Below are 16,785 nucleotides of genomic sequence, written 5' to 3' on the forward strand. Positions count from 1 at the left end.
CACATACCCTCCAACACTTCTCCAATGAAAAGAGAGGTGTTCCCTCCAAATGCTTCTCCAATGAAAATATGGATATCCTATTCCCTACCCACCAGCATTTCTCTGATGAAAATAAGGATGTCCTACCACACCCTCCCTACAACACCCTGATGTTGGGAAAGATGGAGGGCACAAGGAGAAGGGGACGACAGAGGACGAGATGTTTGGACAGTGTTCTCGAAGCTACAAACATGAGTCTGACCAAACTGCGGGAGGGAGTGGAAGACAGGAGTGCCTGGCATGCTCTGGTCCATGGGGTCACGACTAAATGACTAAACAACAACAACCACACCCTCCAGCACTTCTCTGATGAAATGGGGATATCCTAAGGAAAAGCGGGATATTCCGGGATCAAATCAGAAACTGGGATGGCTTCTGTAAATCTGGGGCTGTCCCTGGAAAATAGGGACACTCGGAAAGTCTGGTGTCATAGTATGCTTAATGTGTGATGTGAACATAGCCTAGGAGTGTACAGGTGAGGGTTCAAGTCAACACTCAGCTACGAAGCCACTGGTTCACTTCACATATCCTGTGGTGTACTAGTAAATTCTGAATGGCAGGAGTTAATAATGAGAGACCCTGTAGCCACACCCCCAAGGAAGGTCCAAAAACACATCAGTACTATATAGCATGGCAGCCAATTTCTTGTGAACAGCGCATCTTCAATCCCCTGCAATTTACATGGAACAGAATGTATACAGCCCCGATCATTCCTAACTCATTTGTCCTGGGACTCAAGAAAATGGAAAACAAACTTTTGTCTCTCACCATTGACGGGGAGAAAAATGTCATCACACTCTAGATGATGGTTGCATATGGCCCACAATCCGAAAAGACTCAAGAAAATGGAAAACAAACTTTTGTCTCTCACCATTGACGGGGAGAAAAATGTCATCACACTCTAGATGATGGTTGCATATGGCCCACAATCCGAAAACAAAATAGCCGTCCACATAGTCGTGCCGGAGCCATAAGGGAGTTGCCATGACATTCATGAGCAGCATGAAGTTGATGAAGCACAAGGTGCAGTAGGTGCTTCTGTAGAAGGATGCCGAGCATATCTTGGCAAGGATCTGAGGAAAGAGGAAAGCCCACATCAAGCTATCCTAAGAGAACAGTAAGGCTTTCATGGTGGCGATTGGTACGATGGCAGTGAGCATTTATTATTTTGATGGGAGGCACCCGGAGTGGCTGGGGCCACTCTGGCAGATTAAGTTGATGGATTATGCCGAAATGGCAAAAATGACTGGAAGAATCAGAAATCAGGAAGACCAAAATTTTAAGAAAGAATGGGGGAAATTTATAATTTGTCTATAAAACCATTGTAAAACAAAATCCAGTAGCAATCCAGTTTTTAGAAATCCAGGACAAGGCCCTGTTTGGGTTTATTCTGAATGGTACGCTTTGACCTTGAAACTATGAAACTAGAGCTGATGAAGAATAAACCCAAACAGGGCCTTGTCCTGGATTTCTAAAAACTGGATTGCTACTGGATTTTGTCTTATTATTCTCAACTTAAAACTTTCTAAAATTTAATCTATTACCTGGCCAGAGCTCTTGGAATATTTTCATTTGATTTTCTCAACTCTCCAAGGACTCCAATTTATTTAGTATAAAACCATTGTAAACAGTTAAAATTGTTAGTACGATTGGAATAACACTTGTAGATTAATGGTGAATTTTGGATATAATGGAGACATAAAAGATTTGGATTATTATAAAAGGTGCAGGAGGAAATGACTAACAACAGGACCCACAAAGGGGAGGAGGGAAGTCCAGGAGATTCTTTGGAATCTTATTTTAAAGTTGAATGTGGGATATGTGATTGTAAAACTGTAATATGAAAAACCAAATAAATAAATTTAAAACAAAACAAAACAGAGTGGCTGGGACAACCCAGTCAGATGGGCAGCTAACAACAACAACAACAACAATAATTTGTTGATAGACCGACTGACTGACTGACAGTTTTAATTCTAATAATGTCTAATAGCTTTTTAATGACTGTTTTTAATATATGCTTTTAGCTGTTTCTGTTTTATCTGTAAGTCACCTTGAGTCCCTTCTGAATAAAGAAGGGATATCAAGATGATGGTGATGATATCCCTCTCCTGCTGTTGCATCCTTACTGTAACCATAGCTGCCAAGTTCTCCCCTTTTTTAAGGGAAATTCCCTTATGCTGAATAGGCTTCCTCGTGAGAAAAGGGAAAACTTGGCAGCTATGACTGTAACCCTTTCCAACTTTGTATTTTTCTTGAGAGCTGCAGTACAGGTGTGAGGGACCTTTGGTCTTCCAGAGGTTGCTGAACTATAACTCCCATCAGCCCCAGCAAGTGTGGCCCATGACCAGGGGTGATGGGAATGGCCGTTCAGCAACATCCAGAGAGCCAAAGGTCCCCCACACCTGACCCCACAGGAAGAATGAGAGGATGGTGAGAGAAAGAGAAGGGAGGCGAGATCGAAGCAGGAGTCAGAAGAAAGAACAATAAAGGAACCGTTTGTTTGTGTTCGAGCCTTGCCTACTGTGTCCTGCTTACCAGGGACAAGAAAGCAGGCAATCTGGCAATGGATCTTGGGATCCTATGTATTGTCAAACACTTCTTAGTCACTATCATCTCTGCCAGGAGTTGTTACGGACCTTTGGCATCAGAGAACACAGTAAACAACTGATTCGAGGCCTCCTTCACTCTGTGCTGGTCACCTAGCGACCACCAGCTGATGTTTCCATGCCTGCCTTTGTGATGCTTCCAGTGATGTCACACACATTCCACAGACGCAGATTTAGGGGAGCACGGCTGGTTCTCCCACACTGGGTGCTGAGCCGAGAAGGCGCCACAGGGGGTGCCGCAACAATGACTTAGAATGGAAGGCGAGAGGCAGGGGGGGACATTGAATTTTGGTGTTGCATATGGCGCTGCTGAAATTTGAAGAAGTCCACCACTGCATTCCACACATCACCTCTCTTCCTGCTTGTTCCTGGCATTCCCCAGCTTCCATGAAAGCAACTGAAGTCATTTTTTTTAAAAAAAATATGTCTGCTATTCCATGAACCCATTGGCCATTATACAGCTACGTGGTGCCAAGTGACCTCCATCTATTTATTTGTTTATATGCATTTATAAACCACTTGATTACTTTTTAAAAAAATAAATAAATAAATCTCTGTATGGTGTACAAGGCTGCTGCAATTCTGCAAAAGTGTAAAAGCGTGGTGCTGGATGCATAATCTAGTGTCTCGAGAAACTCAGTTTCTGGTACTCACCTTCAGCAGCACATATACTAAAATTGGAATGATACAGAGAAGACTAGTTCCTGATTTAAGGACCAAGCAGGTTCCTAGTCTTTCCTGTTACGAATATATGCTCGCAAGTGTCTGGGGAGTGCCTGGAAAGGCCTCATGAGCCATAGGAGCTGCTCAGCTTGTGCATTTGTTACATCTGAAGTAGCAATTAAATATCTGAAAGACCATACCCATCCCTAACTGACTGTCTTAGGCATTAAGCTCTGCAGTGGGGGCTTATTTGGTAGTTGCATCACCCTCAGAAGGGCAGAGAATAGCAGCCCAAAGAGGACTTCCTCCATGACAGCCCCTAAATTGTGGAATTTCCTCTTTTTGGAGGGGCGTCTAGCATCTTCAGAATACAGTTTTTGTCACATGCTTAAGATGAACAATTTAAAAATTAATATTTTGTTTTTCATGACCCAGCTGAATTTATATTGTTGTGTTCCATCCTGGAACGGTATTGTGTGTTTTAAAATTGCAGTGATTTTTATCCATTTTAAAATCGAGTTTTGTGTTTGCTGTCACCCACCCTGGCAAAGGGTGGGTAATAAAGCTTACCAACCAATCATATGCTTATATTACTTAGACTAGTGATCTAAGCAGCCATGGACACAAATAATGCCAACTCTGTCCCCATATCTGGGGGTTTGTTCACCTTCTCATCTTCACAGATCACCCCCGAAAGAGGAAATGTATCATCAGGACAAATGAGGACACAAATCTGCAGAAATCCGGCACACACCAATTTATATGTACAGCTGCAAACTTAGAAATAATGGGTATCTATTAAGTAGAGTCACAATGCGTCCTATTGCAGTGAGTAAGACCAGGTGATCTGTGTGCCTGCTCAGTCTGAAACTTCAAGGCCCCTCCTGCATCTCCCCCTTTTGATGGTTCTTTATCTCTAAACCAGACTTGGGTTGGTCAGTCCTTCAAATAGACAGCACCTTCAAATGGAGGACCGTCCGCTGAAAAGTAGGACACCTGGACACCCTTGTCATAGGCTATGGCTCTAGTCTCTCTTTCTCTTGGTAATGTCTACCATTACAAAACATGTGGTGTGGCATGGGAGAGAATTTCCTGGCCATACTTAAGGAAGCGAGGTTGAGAAACCGGTGGTGTGACGGCATCACATGTTTTCGATTTTGACACCATCGATGGGAGCCAAGCTTGATCCCATAGCTGTCAACCCCTGGATTTGAAGATAAGGAATCCTATGGGGCTGTCAACTCCTGGATAAGGGCACTGAATAAGGGAATTTCCTGCAAAAAAGGGGAAGTTGACAGCACTGCTTGATCCCCATTCACAAGCTGCTCCATCACCCACCCACCACTACAACGCAGGGCTGGCTGGTGCCCATGGGGTCTAGTAGGGCAGAAGGAAAGGAGACCAACATTAGTTGGCGCCAGAACCAATGACAGCCAGAGCCAACTCACTCTAATTTTGTGCCTGTTCTTCTGCCTGCTAAGTTCTACAAGGGCAACATTGAGCTTGAGGGGGAGGAAGCTGACAGGCAGTTCCACCCATCTGAATGTTAGAGATTCATTCCCCATGTTTGCTGTCATGGGATTGTTGTCCATCACATGATGGTATATGTTTTCATTCCACAGTGGGAAGTGATGAAAACAGGATGTTTGTGTTACTGTGTTTCCTGAAGTGGGATTATTGTCCTTTGTTCTTTCTCTTTGCTGCCTGATGCCAGAGAGAGAGAGGGAGCCATGCTGCAGTGCTCCATGTGTGTTTATATGTCAATAAACGTATAGCCAAATGCTGAGTTCTGTTACGCAATTGTGCAAACTCTGCAGATCCGTAAGTGTGCAGGTGTCAGTTGGCATCAGTCGCTGTGATGTTCGAGCTGGAGAAAGCCTTTGAAGCTCCCGAACGATCGACCAGGAGGGAGAGAACATGCCAGTCAGGCATGTGTCTCTGCCAGGATCCTACTCACGAGTAGGATATCCTAACACTGAACTGGTTGCAAATGCAGCGGTGCCTCGCAAGACAAATTTAATTCGTTCCGCGAGTCAATTCAATTTGCAAAAAATTCGTCTTGCGAATCGCGGTTTCCCATAGGAATGCATTGAAATTTCTTTTTTTGCCCATAGGAATGCATTACTTAAATTTCAATGCATTCCTATGGGAAACCGCGATTCGCAAGACGAATTTTTCGCAAAACAAATTCGTCTTGCGAGTCACCATCAGATCGCAAGACGCATTTGTCTTGCGAAAAGTTCGTCTTGCAGGGCATTCGTCTTGTGAGGTACCACTGTACAAAGGTAGACAGGTGGGGACTGGTTGAGGGCACACTGAGATTGGCAGGGCAGTGGCCCATTTGCCCAACTGGACCAGCCTCCACTGCAAAGCTGTCATATTGGGAGTTGGGTCTGTGTGTGGGTGTGGGGGCTGAGGAGGGAGTGTGGCCTGGAAAGAGTCCCCAGGGCCATATAAGGAGGCCTGGAGGGTCAAAATTGGGCCACTGACTCCCAAGCCTACTCTTGTGGAGAGAAGTTCTTCTGAGAGCCTGGTGGGTGAAGAAGGTTCTATGGCAGTTACAGACATTTGGAACCTGGCCAGGAGATTCCAGAAAGCTGAGCTGAGCTGGGGAGGTTCTGAAGAAAAAGGGGTGCATCCCACTGAGCTTGTTACTGTGGCCAGTGGAACTGCTGACCCTAGAGAGGATGAAAGCAAGCATCTAAGAAGCAAGCCTAAGTCACATACATGGGAAACAGAGGGCAGGTAAGTGGAGAGGAACCAGAAAAATAGCCACAGCGGGAAACAGATGTATGACAAGGATAGATACTATTTTAGAACAGCCCTCCTCTACATTGGTCGCCAATGTGGCGCCCATGGGCACACATGTACCCACAGAGGTCTTCCTGGGTACCCCTACAGCAGGGATTACCAACTGCCACATGTGGGAAAAGGTAAATACCATCTCAAAAATCCACAATGCATGAGAATTGGCTTCAGGATGGTGATGTCAGAGTGAGAGCAGGAGAAGAAAGTCCTTGCTCTACCCTCATTCTGGACTCATCATCTGCACAGGAAGAAAAGCAACAACTCAGCATTAGGGGCCTACATGATTGCTACTGCTGCCTCTAGAACCGTATGACTGAGTGGCAGCAGCAGCAGAGAATTGCAGTAGTTGGTCTACCTTTCAGAAGCTTTTCACCCTCCAGCCAACCCAAAGACCCAACATTTGTGCCTACAAATATTATTTTAAGAGCTTTGGCCTCCGCTCTGTTTTTATCCAGTGCTAAAATCTCTCTGCTGAAAGCTGATCCCAAGTTTCCTTTGGTTGTGTCTCTTGACAGGTGCCTCTGCTGTGTTTGTGAAGCTTTCCCACCACTTAAAGATGCAATTTTTGGGGAAAAGTAAGTAAGTATGAACAGCACAAAAGATTTTGATGGAGACATCTCCATTTATTTAATGTGCCCACTATTTAATGTGTCTTAGATACAGAAGTATAAAATGAAATAGATCTTGTGATAAAATAATAATTTTATTATTTATACCCCACTCATCTGCCTGGGTTTCCCCAGCCACTCTGGGCAGCTTGCAGCACATTAAAAAAACATAATCAAAAAGCCAAACATTAAAAACATCCCTGGTACAGGGCTGCCTTCAGACGTCTTCTAAAAGTTGTGTAGCTCTTTACCTCCTTGACATTTGATGGGAGGGTGTTCCCTGGGGAGGGTGCCACTGCCAAGAAGGCCCTCTGCCTGGTTCTGTCTGTCTGTCTGACTGTCTATCCTCTCTCTATGACTTCATCTGCGCTATACATTTAAAGCAGTGCCATGACACTTTAAACAGCAATGGCTCCCCCCAAAGAACCCTAGGAAGTAGCACCATATGTATGCATAGCAGATATCCTGCCATTAATCTACAGCCCATCCTTGAGTGCTTTTGCCTGGCTGGGATGTGCTCTTCAGCTGTGACCATGCCTCTTGTTTGTCTGGAGAGAGATGAATGGACTTTGTATATATGCAAACCACTGACCCTTGGGTGACTGCAGCGCAGCCTACTATAAAGAGTGAAGTACAATACCTGTTGCTTTGCCCACTTTTGCCTCAGTTCCTGCCCACCTTTGCTATGTGGTCCCTGGAGGATTGTCTATGGGGAAATGAGGCTCATGTTGTAGGCCCCCTTGAGCTTGGAGGAAAGCTTGGTGGAAGACAGCAGGAGGAAGCAGCCCGGATAGAGGGTTAGCAGTTTGAGCCCCTCACCAGGAGCCCATCACTTGAGGCCAGAGGAAAGGAACAGAAATGAGCAGATGGTCAGGGACTACACCTGGGAGCTCTTGGAGGAAACTGATTTTCTAGATCTATTTCAGTTGAGATTTAGGCCTGGTTTAGACACAGAAACTGCTTTGTTTGCCCTGTATGATGTATGATGTATGTATGATGTCTCTCTCTTGGGAGAGAGACAGGGGAGATGTGTTCCTGTTAATTCTCATCAAACCTCTCAATGGCTTCTGGAGCAACTGTCTGAGTTAGGGCTGGGAGCCACTGCTTGGTGGTGGCTCTGGTCTTACTTGAGTCATTTTCAGAGGGTGATGCTTGGGGAGAGCTGTTCAGCCCTGTGAAGCCTTCAACCGGGGGTTCCTCAGGGTTTGATTTTATTCCCTATGCTCTTTAGCATCTACATGAAACCACTAGGTGGGGTCATCCGGAGGTTTGGAGTATGTTGTCAGCACTATGCTGATGACACACAGCTCTGCTTCTCCTTTACATCTGCAGGTACTTGGACCATTGTTTTGCCCTGGTAATGGACTGGATGAGAGCCAATAAACTGAAGCTCAATCCAGATAAGACTGAGGCACTATTACTGGGTGGTTCCCTAGACCAGATGAATGGGAAGTTGCTTGCTCTTGGTAGGGTTACACTCCCTGTGAAGGATCGGGTATGCAGCTTGGGGTTACTCCTGGATCCTTTGCTGTTACTTGAGGCTCAAGCATGCTGGTTATATGAGGCTGGTGACCCTACAGATTATTATTTTAGTTCGATTTATACTTACAAATTCCAGAGCAGTTCACAAGTCACACTGTCAAAAATAGAACATCATCATCATCATCATCATATGAGCAGACCTTTCCAGAGAGGATGCAAGACTCTTCTTTTCCATAATGAAGGTGCCTGGTGCCTGACATCCTAGCATAGGATTCTATGCTAGCATTGGATGTTAGTACACTATTTAGAATGCTGCTGCTGCTTATGTTTTTGACGTGGGGGGTTGGAATTTAATGTTTTCACGAACCATGTTTTATGGATGAGCTGGTGCTGCTGGCCTGTTAGACGGGGGTTAAAACATCTCACTTCCATCACCCCTTCCCATCCCAACTCTCAGTAGACACCCACCGTTCTGAAGATAGCCATTTATCCTTCCGGTACAAGTTCTTCATCAGAATATTCAGCTGCGTTGGCCTGGTCTGTTTGTTTATCAGTCTTCTCTCTCCGTTCTGGATTGAGATCTTCCACAAGAATTTCGTCACCAATTTGGGCCTCTGGAACATCTGCATAAAAAGAAGATGCAAGAGAATTAGGCTGAACTCAAGTAAGGCAGCCCCTTTCCCTCCCTGCCTCCCTCCATCTCCCCCCCCCAGCAGTGCACCTGGGTTGGTCTTTGAACTTCGCCGACCCAAGGACTGGGGAAATGTGTTGCCAGGTCCGGCCCTTCCAGTGAATGGCAAGGGAGGAGGAGTGGGAAAGTGATGTAGGGTGGGGCTACAGAGGCTCCTGCACCCCCTAAGACAGGGTGGTCCACTATGCAGTCCTGAAGGCCTGTTTTGGCAGGCCGGGGAAAGCTTAGTTTACCGGCATCAACTATAAGTGGCCATGGGTGCTCATCCCCTGCACCGTGGGGCCATAGCTGCCAAGTATCCCGTATCCGCCGGGAAAACCCCTTTTTTCTTACCGTTTCCCGGCGGTCTCCCGTTTAGCGGAAAATCCCGGTATTGTCCCTTAAATCGGGACACTTGGCAGCTATGAATGGAGGAGAATTACCCGGCCATTTTTCTGGTGCCGCTTGCCCTTCTATGGGCACCAGAAAATGGCGGCGCCGGCGCCGGAAGTCACTTCCGCGCATGACCGGAAGTTGCATGACGCGACTTCCGGTGGCGCTTCGCCCTTCTATGGGCATCAGAAAATGGCGGCGCCGGCGCCGGAAGTTGCTTTTACGTGTTTCCGGTCATGCGCGGAAGCGACTTCTGGCGCCGGCGCCGCCATTTTCTGATGCCCATAGAAGGGCGAAGCGCCACCGGAAGTTGCGTCACGCAACTTCCGGTCATGCGCGCACTGCCGATCCCGGATCTTTACGACCCGGACTTGGCAGCTATGCGTGGGGCATCCAATGTGACTTCCGGTGCCTTGCGAAGCACCAGATGTCACATCTGAGGCCTCATGGGTGTCAGGAACGCCCCCCCCCCAGAGCGCAGCAGAAGAGTCAGCCTCAGAAATTGAGCTGAGTGAGCAAGGGGCTGCCTCTGGGGATGAGAGTTGTCTGAGTTTAGAGAAGACAGCCTGGCCCCCCTCACTCCCAGGGAACAAGCTGTTAGCTCCCAAAGAGAGGAAGAGCTGGAAGTCGGCCAAAGTGTTGCCAGGCAACCAGCAGATAAACCAGAGTTGGAGGCTGTGTCTTCTGGGGAAGAGACAGGCCGGCCATTCAGTCCCCATACGAGGAGGTTGAAGAGAATCAGAGAGCAACAGAAGGGAAGGAGAAGAAAGGCGGGATTTGAGCATCCTTCCTGTTGGGGGAGGGACAATGAGTCAGACTGAGCAACTAAGGTTAATGAGAGCAGGCAGAACACCATGCTCTGGATGTGTTTTATTGTAAATAAACTTATATAAAACTGACAAAGAGTCCTTACTGCTTATCAGGCTGCTTGCCTGCCAGAGATCATTATAATGGGCGGCCTAGGTGCCGCTGCGGCGTATGCAACATGACGCAAGTTGGTGCCCTTGGCTTAGTTAGTGTTTTCCCCACTTTGGGAACAAGGTGGGAGGTTTCTAGGATCCTGCCAGTGTCTCCCACTTCCTTCCCAAAGCCTGGTACCACAATTAGCCCACTTTGGGAAGGCAGGGAGAGGGCTCCCCACCTGCCGTGTGACATGGCAGTGTGTGGCCTGCAGGTTTGAAGTACCCTTGTGGCCCACTTGGTATGAAAAGTTGGACCGCTCTGCCCTAAGGGGTAGTGAAGAACACTTTCCTATTGCCAGTGTTGAAGGAAGATTGAGGTGCCCGCCTGATTGGCACACAGGAGCGGGATGCCATCTTGTCCTTTGCCTCAGGTAGCAAAATTTCTTGGGCCAACACCATTGTCAGGGAGCGGCTGTATGACAAAGAGCGGTTGGAGGCTTCAGCCGGGGAACTCCCAAGGGAAACGACAGAGGAGGAATGCTCAGAGCCAGGGGATTGGTGGTGAAACACTGGGGAGAGGTCAGAGGGAGGGGATTGGGAGAAGGGGCTGGATGCTGGGGGGGCAACAGGGTTTAGTGAGCAGCAAGAGCCTGTGACAGGGAGAAGTTCAGACTCCAAAGCTGAAGCAGAGGCTGCTGAAGAATTGCCCTCTCCTGCTGCAACAATCCCCTATCCCCTCTGGTCTCCGAGAACATGCAGAATAATGAGAGCAGAACAGTGGCCAGTGGTGCGCAGACACAGTTTGAGACTGCATGGAAAACATATGGGAGAGGAGAAGCCTTAGAAAGGGTGAAAGGCCCTTCAGCCCTGGCAACTGCTCCATAGAGGCAAGACCTGCTGGGAAGGGTTGCTGAGGTGTCTGCCGTTTCCTTGAATAAAGAGTTAACTTCACTGACAATTGACTCTGCCTCTTCCTGCTGACATGCTGGGCTGACTCCAGCCCTGGCACCTGTGTACTTGCAGTAATATTTGGATTTTTTTTGGCACAATCTCCCTTTAAAAATGCTTTTCTGTGCTCATTCTTTGGCTGCAGAACTGTGCTGCAAAATTCACAGGAGTGGGGATTGTAAAGGACAGCTGTGTTTCAGATTCCACGCTGGGTTGAGGAGTGCGCGTTAGGGAGCTCCTTATTAAGATGCAAATAAATTTGAATGACCCCCCTGTTCCCTACTGTACTGTAATGCTAAGAACCAATTCTCTTACACGTCTGTCTTTCAGCATCACTCACCTTTGATTCTCCCCAGAAATCCTCTTGGCCACCAGAATCTTGATGTCAGTCAGCACAGTCTTTGGCTTGGTGGCAACTGCCTGCACATTGCTGTCCAGCACCACCTTAAGGCTATCCAGGTGGCCAGCTGTCGCCAATTTATGCACAGGTACAGCTCTCTCTGAAAGGCTGATGATTTTCCCTTAGCATTTGTGTAATACTCGGTTAATTTCATTGTACACAGGTTGTACATTAACAATAAAGGTATTATTATTATTATTATTATTATTATTATTATTATTATTATTAATATTTCAGTGCTACTATGCCCGCATTGCTTTATTGTGATCTTTACAGCTCCCCTGTTAAGTAAGTGAGCATTATTCAGTGCTGGGATGACCCTCCCAGTTTTATTGCCTCGTAATTGCTGCACTCCCGATAGCCTTGGATGTGATAGGGCTAATGTCTCAGGGCCATTGGTTCCAGCCCCGCATTGGACAAAATATTCCTTCATTGCAGAGGGTTGGATTAGATGGCCCTCATGGTCCCTTCCAATTCTACAATTCCATGATTCTATGTTTTATTTCCCAATTTATATAACACCCAAGTAAGGCTTAAGAGTTTCACCAGCGACCAGCCTCTTCAGCAGGCAAAGAGGGGAGGAAAAGTTGCAAACATCTAGCTTGCTCGCAGCTTGACTCCCCTTACTTGGTCTGCTAGCGAGAGTATAAGTAGAATATTGGGATATTAGGAAATTTATACAAGTAGGATGTTAGCAGACAGAGGGAAAGCAAAACATTGTTCTAGAGGAAACAAGGAGATGGAGAACTTTTTTTTCAGTCCAAAGGCCACTGAGGTCCAGAGTATTTCTGGGAGGGCAGGTAAGCCTTGCCTGCAAAATCAATCACAAGACATAGTACACACACATCATTTGAATGGCAATGGCCATCAACTTATTTGGGGGGAACTGTCCCCCTCCAATATTTTAGGGGGGGGGGAGCAAAAGGACCACAGCTCCTAGGAATTGGCTCCTATGCTTCTGGGCAGTCTTCCAGGAACGCCATGCCAGTGGTGGGCACTGCCCCCTGGTGTCACATTTCAATGACGCATTATGAACGTTAAAGGCAGAACGTAATGTGTCTGTCGGCATTATGAAACCGATTCCTTAACGCTTCCTTAACGTTATAAACCATGAGTGTAGATCCACCCTCACAACTCTCTATCCTCCAGCCAGGTGAGCAAGAAGCATGGTCAGAGTTCAAAAATGCATTCCAGCCGGGCAATTGCATTCGAGGAGGGTGTGAAGCAGCACCAGTAAGGGGTGTCCTGGGGATGGGGCAGATAGAGTGGCCTGGAGGGATGCTGTTGGCCTCCAGACCTGGGGTTCCCCTTCCTGTTTGAGTGAAATGTTAAATGTGGGCCAAGGATATTCGGTGCATCGAATAGCATACTGCAGGGTATGGCAACTCCCTGCAGGAAAAGGGTTTTTGTCAGGGCCTGCTGCTGAGTGCTCTTTTTTCGTACCCACAGGAATCGTTTCACTGGTCACCATGGTGTTGTACGGCACGTCAATCTCACCCAACAGCCCCTTTGACAGCCCAGTCCCTTATACTACCTCTCCAAAGTATCTCTCCTGGTCCTTTGTGATAGGCTGCTTGGCCGCCTTCCTGTTCCTGACAAACAGTGAGTTTTCCTTTTGTGCCCTGATATACGGGGGATGCAGAAAGGAGGAGGAGGAAGACAGAAGGGAGGGAGAGGAGAAAAGAGAAGAGCCGGCTGCTGAAGCCACGCCATGCTTGGCTTTGCATTTTGCCTCTGTGCTTTTTACAGGTAGATGTTGAAGGGACTCTGCCCCATCCCAAATATATTGGGAAGGAGCTGGCATCCCTGGGGGCTAGAAATTCTTTTTAAATATTTAACAGCTTAAAAGCATAGGCATGAAATTCCAAGAACAGCGACAAAACTTCAGCAGCAGCAGCAGCAGCAGGCACTCTCCTGGACGTACCTGCTCAAACTGCCTTGCTCTGAAGAACCCCAGCCTTGCCTCAGAGCGAGCCAGAGGGGAGGAGGAGCCTGAGGCTGAAGGCATGGCAAATGGTACCCACATGTTAGTGGCTGCAAAAGTGTTAACAAGGGGAGCGAGCAAGCAGGAGCCAGAGCAGTGGGGAAGAGAGGACAGGACTTCTGTGCCTTTAACTGCCCTGCTCTCTTTTGAGTCTGGAAACCTTAAAGAGAAACCAGCAGGCCCTTTGTTTAATTTCCAAGCAAAGGGTCTGCTGGTTTCTCTTTAAGGTTTCCAGACTCAAAAGAGAGCAGGGCAATTAAAGGCACAGAAGTCCTGTCCTCTATTGAGTCTGGCAACCCTAGTTGGTTCTGGAGAGACGTGTGCAGAACCAGCACATCCATGAAGCAAGTTTAGGCGACCGCCTCAAGCAACAGGATCCAGCAGATCCAACCGCCAAGGGATGGGGTGGCCGCAACAGCTGTGGCACACTCCTTGGAGGCCAGATCTCCTGCCACTCTTGATGAATAGGCAGAGTGGCTGGTATCCTCTTCCCCTTGTTCCTGATGTAGACCTTTGTTTCTCCCTTGTTCTTGATGTGAATCTTCACTCACCCCTTCTTCCCTGGCTGGGGGCGGGGGGCACCTCAGGTTTGCCTCAGGTGCCCAAACACGTGGCCAGCCCTGGCCACGTGCACAATCTGGGAGAGCCAGCGAGTGAGTGGAGAGCCTGGGGGCCAAATTCACACCCAGCCATGCCCACCACCTTAGACAATTGCCTCCTTTTGCCTCAGGATGATAGAGCTGGCCTTGCACGCATTGATGGGGGCCGATGACCGCCAGCGCGTAGCTCTGGTGCTCAAAAGCTTGCACTGGCCATGCATAGATTACCGGGCCTAGTTCAAAACACTTGCACTGATTTACAAGGCCTGTAGCATCTTGGGTATATGTTAAGGATCACCCAATCCCTTATACCCCTGCCTGATCACCAAGATCTTTGAGGAGTCTCTGACATGGCTCAGATATACAGCTTGAAACTAACTGCAAACGATGCATTCAGTGTTGTGGGCCGAAACCTGTGGAACTCCCTCCCACCTGACATTAGAGACAGAGCCCTCTTTGCTGAACTTCAGGCCCATGGCAATGGGCTTCTTATTCCAGGAGTCGTTTTAAGGTAGTGTTTGGTTTTATGATAGCTTTCTATTTTTTATTTTTTGGATCCCTGTTTGGTCTCTTAGGTACATTGCTTAGAAATGCTAATGATTAATAAAATAATAAATAGGTCTACCAACAACTTGTGTTCTCCCCAATCTCCCCAACCCACCCTGCCTCAAACAGTACTCCTCTTCATGCTGATAGAACTTGAGGGAACCAGTAGTACACATGCTGATGTCCCGCCAAAACAACGTCGCCTCATCTTGGTCAAATAGAAGAGTGTGGAAGCACATTGGTCTTGGACCAATCTAGAATGTCCACATTTAAGGATTCTGATGCAGGAGCTTTTTCTTCCCCTGGCGCTGAAGAAATACCCTGGAAGGAATATCCAGAAAATCTTGTTATATCAGAATGCAGTTTTTTCTTTTTTAAAAAAAGAGAGAGAATTTTATTTAATTTTTTAAAAAATTAAGTATGCAGAGTGCAAGAAAGAAAACCAAGCAAGAATAACCATATGCAAAGAGCTTCCTGCACATCCTGCCTGAATCCACAATGGTGTGAACAGGGAACACCACCATAAAGCAGAGTCACAAGATCCAAAATTTACTGTAACAGAAAAGCACCAGGAGGTCAGCCTACTTCTTCAAACCCCAAGCTATTTTTTTTACTGAGAGCTGAACCATTAAAATGAATATCCACATGGGGACTAAGGGTCCTTTGCTCTGCATTTCTAGCCACAGTTCTGGGCTTTCTGGGTCCGAGTCCAAGGGCTTTACTTGCTTGTTTATTTTTGCCCAAGCGCTTTCCCCATGAAAACCCCACTCTTTGCTGCTGAAAACAATTCCAATTTGGTGGTAAAGATTGAGTTTACCTGGGGAGAGTGGCAGTGCAAGGGTGAGAGGTAGGTGTCAATGAGCCCGAACTTTGTCCCTTAATTTTGATGCATTTACTTTGAAAATTTGTTCCATACAAACCCACTGTTATGAAATTTAGATATGGTAAAGATGCTAACATGGAATGCAAACACTTGTGTGTGCATCTCTCTCTTTTTAACATTCCAACACTTTTTACCATTCTCCTGGGGCGGACTTTGATAATGTAGCGGCCCTGTGCAAGGCTAAAATCTTTGAACCAGAGGTGGATGGAGGTGGTTGAGGGGTGATTTGCAGCTCAAGGCTGAAGTGGTTGCAGCTCTTGGAGCCCAGCCACCCGGGGAAAATCTCAGCAGTCTGGAGAGGAGGGGAGCTTTATTGCAGATATTAATATTGTGCAGCTTGAAGCCACTGGATACATAAAAACTGACTCCTTTTGGAACAAAACATTCTCCAGACCTATCAGATATTACTCAAGACTCTATTTGCAGAACTTTCTTCAAAACAGAACAGAAAAACAGTAAATGATATATCAAACTAATTTCATACAATATCTTGCGCAAGTCCAGCACAGGTTCAGCATCTTGGGGGGGAAAGATAATTCCAAACAGAACTATAAACAAAAGTCTCTCTCCTTACAGCCTCCATTTTGCCAGAAGTCATTTCCTCTCCCTTCAGGGGACTCATTTACTCATCCTTACTCCCACAGAGCCTGAGAAACAGACTGAAGGGCACTGTTGGCATTTGATGGCATACACAATTGATCCACCCAATCTTAAACAACAACTCACCCACAATAATACCGCCACCAGACTTAACATGGACACTGGTACCAGAGCCTGCAATAACCCCAGATGCCAACTTTGCTGCCACATACACCCGGACAACAACATTACTGGCCCTAACATCCAACATACCATCTCAGGACTATTTAATTGCTCATTTTCTAACATTGTGTATGCCATCAAATGTCAACAGTGCCCTTCAGCTCTCTATATTGGACAAACAGGCCAAACCCTACGCCAAACGATAAATGGACATAAATCTTACATCAGGAATCACAAGACAGAGAAATCAGTAGGAGAACACTTCAATCTCCCAGGACATTCTATACAAGATCTCAAAGTAGCTGTCTTATTACAAAAGAATTTCAGAAATAGACTGGACAGGGCTGGCCCTACGGCTAGGCTGGGTGGCGCAGGGCGCCAGGGGGGCGCTGCACAGCTGCGCCCACCCGCCCACTGCGGAGCTGCGCCCGCCCCCCACCACGGAGCTGCACCCCCGGCAGCCGCACTGTGCGCTGCGCCCGCCTGCCC

General features: G+C 47.1%; 1 protein-coding gene across 1 annotated transcript; it reads left to right on the forward strand.

Annotated features, from left to right (window-relative positions):
• Window positions 1-6,166: 6,166 nt before the first annotated feature.
• On the forward strand, window positions 6,167-14,959 carry LOC118086255 (uncharacterized). The gene is made up of 5 exons (XM_088671332.1): window positions 6,167-6,244; window positions 8,615-8,873; window positions 11,479-11,610; window positions 12,972-13,124; window positions 14,781-14,959. Exons 1-5 carry the CDS (start codon window positions 6,167-6,169, stop codon window positions 14,870-14,872), a joined length of 714 nt encoding a protein of 237 aa, XP_088527458.1. The 3' UTR covers window positions 14,873-14,959.
• The last annotated feature ends 1,826 nt before the right edge of the window (window positions 14,960-16,785 follow it).

This window comes from Zootoca vivipara, chromosome 6, assembly GCF_965207765.1.
Source record: "Zootoca vivipara chromosome 6, rZooViv2.hap1.1, whole genome shotgun sequence".
NCBI lineage: Eukaryota > Metazoa > Chordata > Lepidosauria > Squamata > Lacertidae > Zootoca > Zootoca vivipara.

Coding starts and splice junctions, on each gene's coding strand:
- LOC118086255 (XM_088671332.1), top strand. CDS start 6,167: ATGGGCACACATGTACCCACAGAGGTCTTCCTGGGTACCCCTACAGCA. Junction 8,874..11,478: donor GAGAATTAGGCTGAACTCAA/GTAAGGCAGCCC, acceptor GATTCTCCCCAG/AAATCCTCTTGGCCACCAGA. Junction 13,125..14,780: donor CTTCCTGTTCCTGACAAACA/GTGAGTTTTCCT, acceptor TGCCTCAAACAG/TACTCCTCTTCATGCTGATA.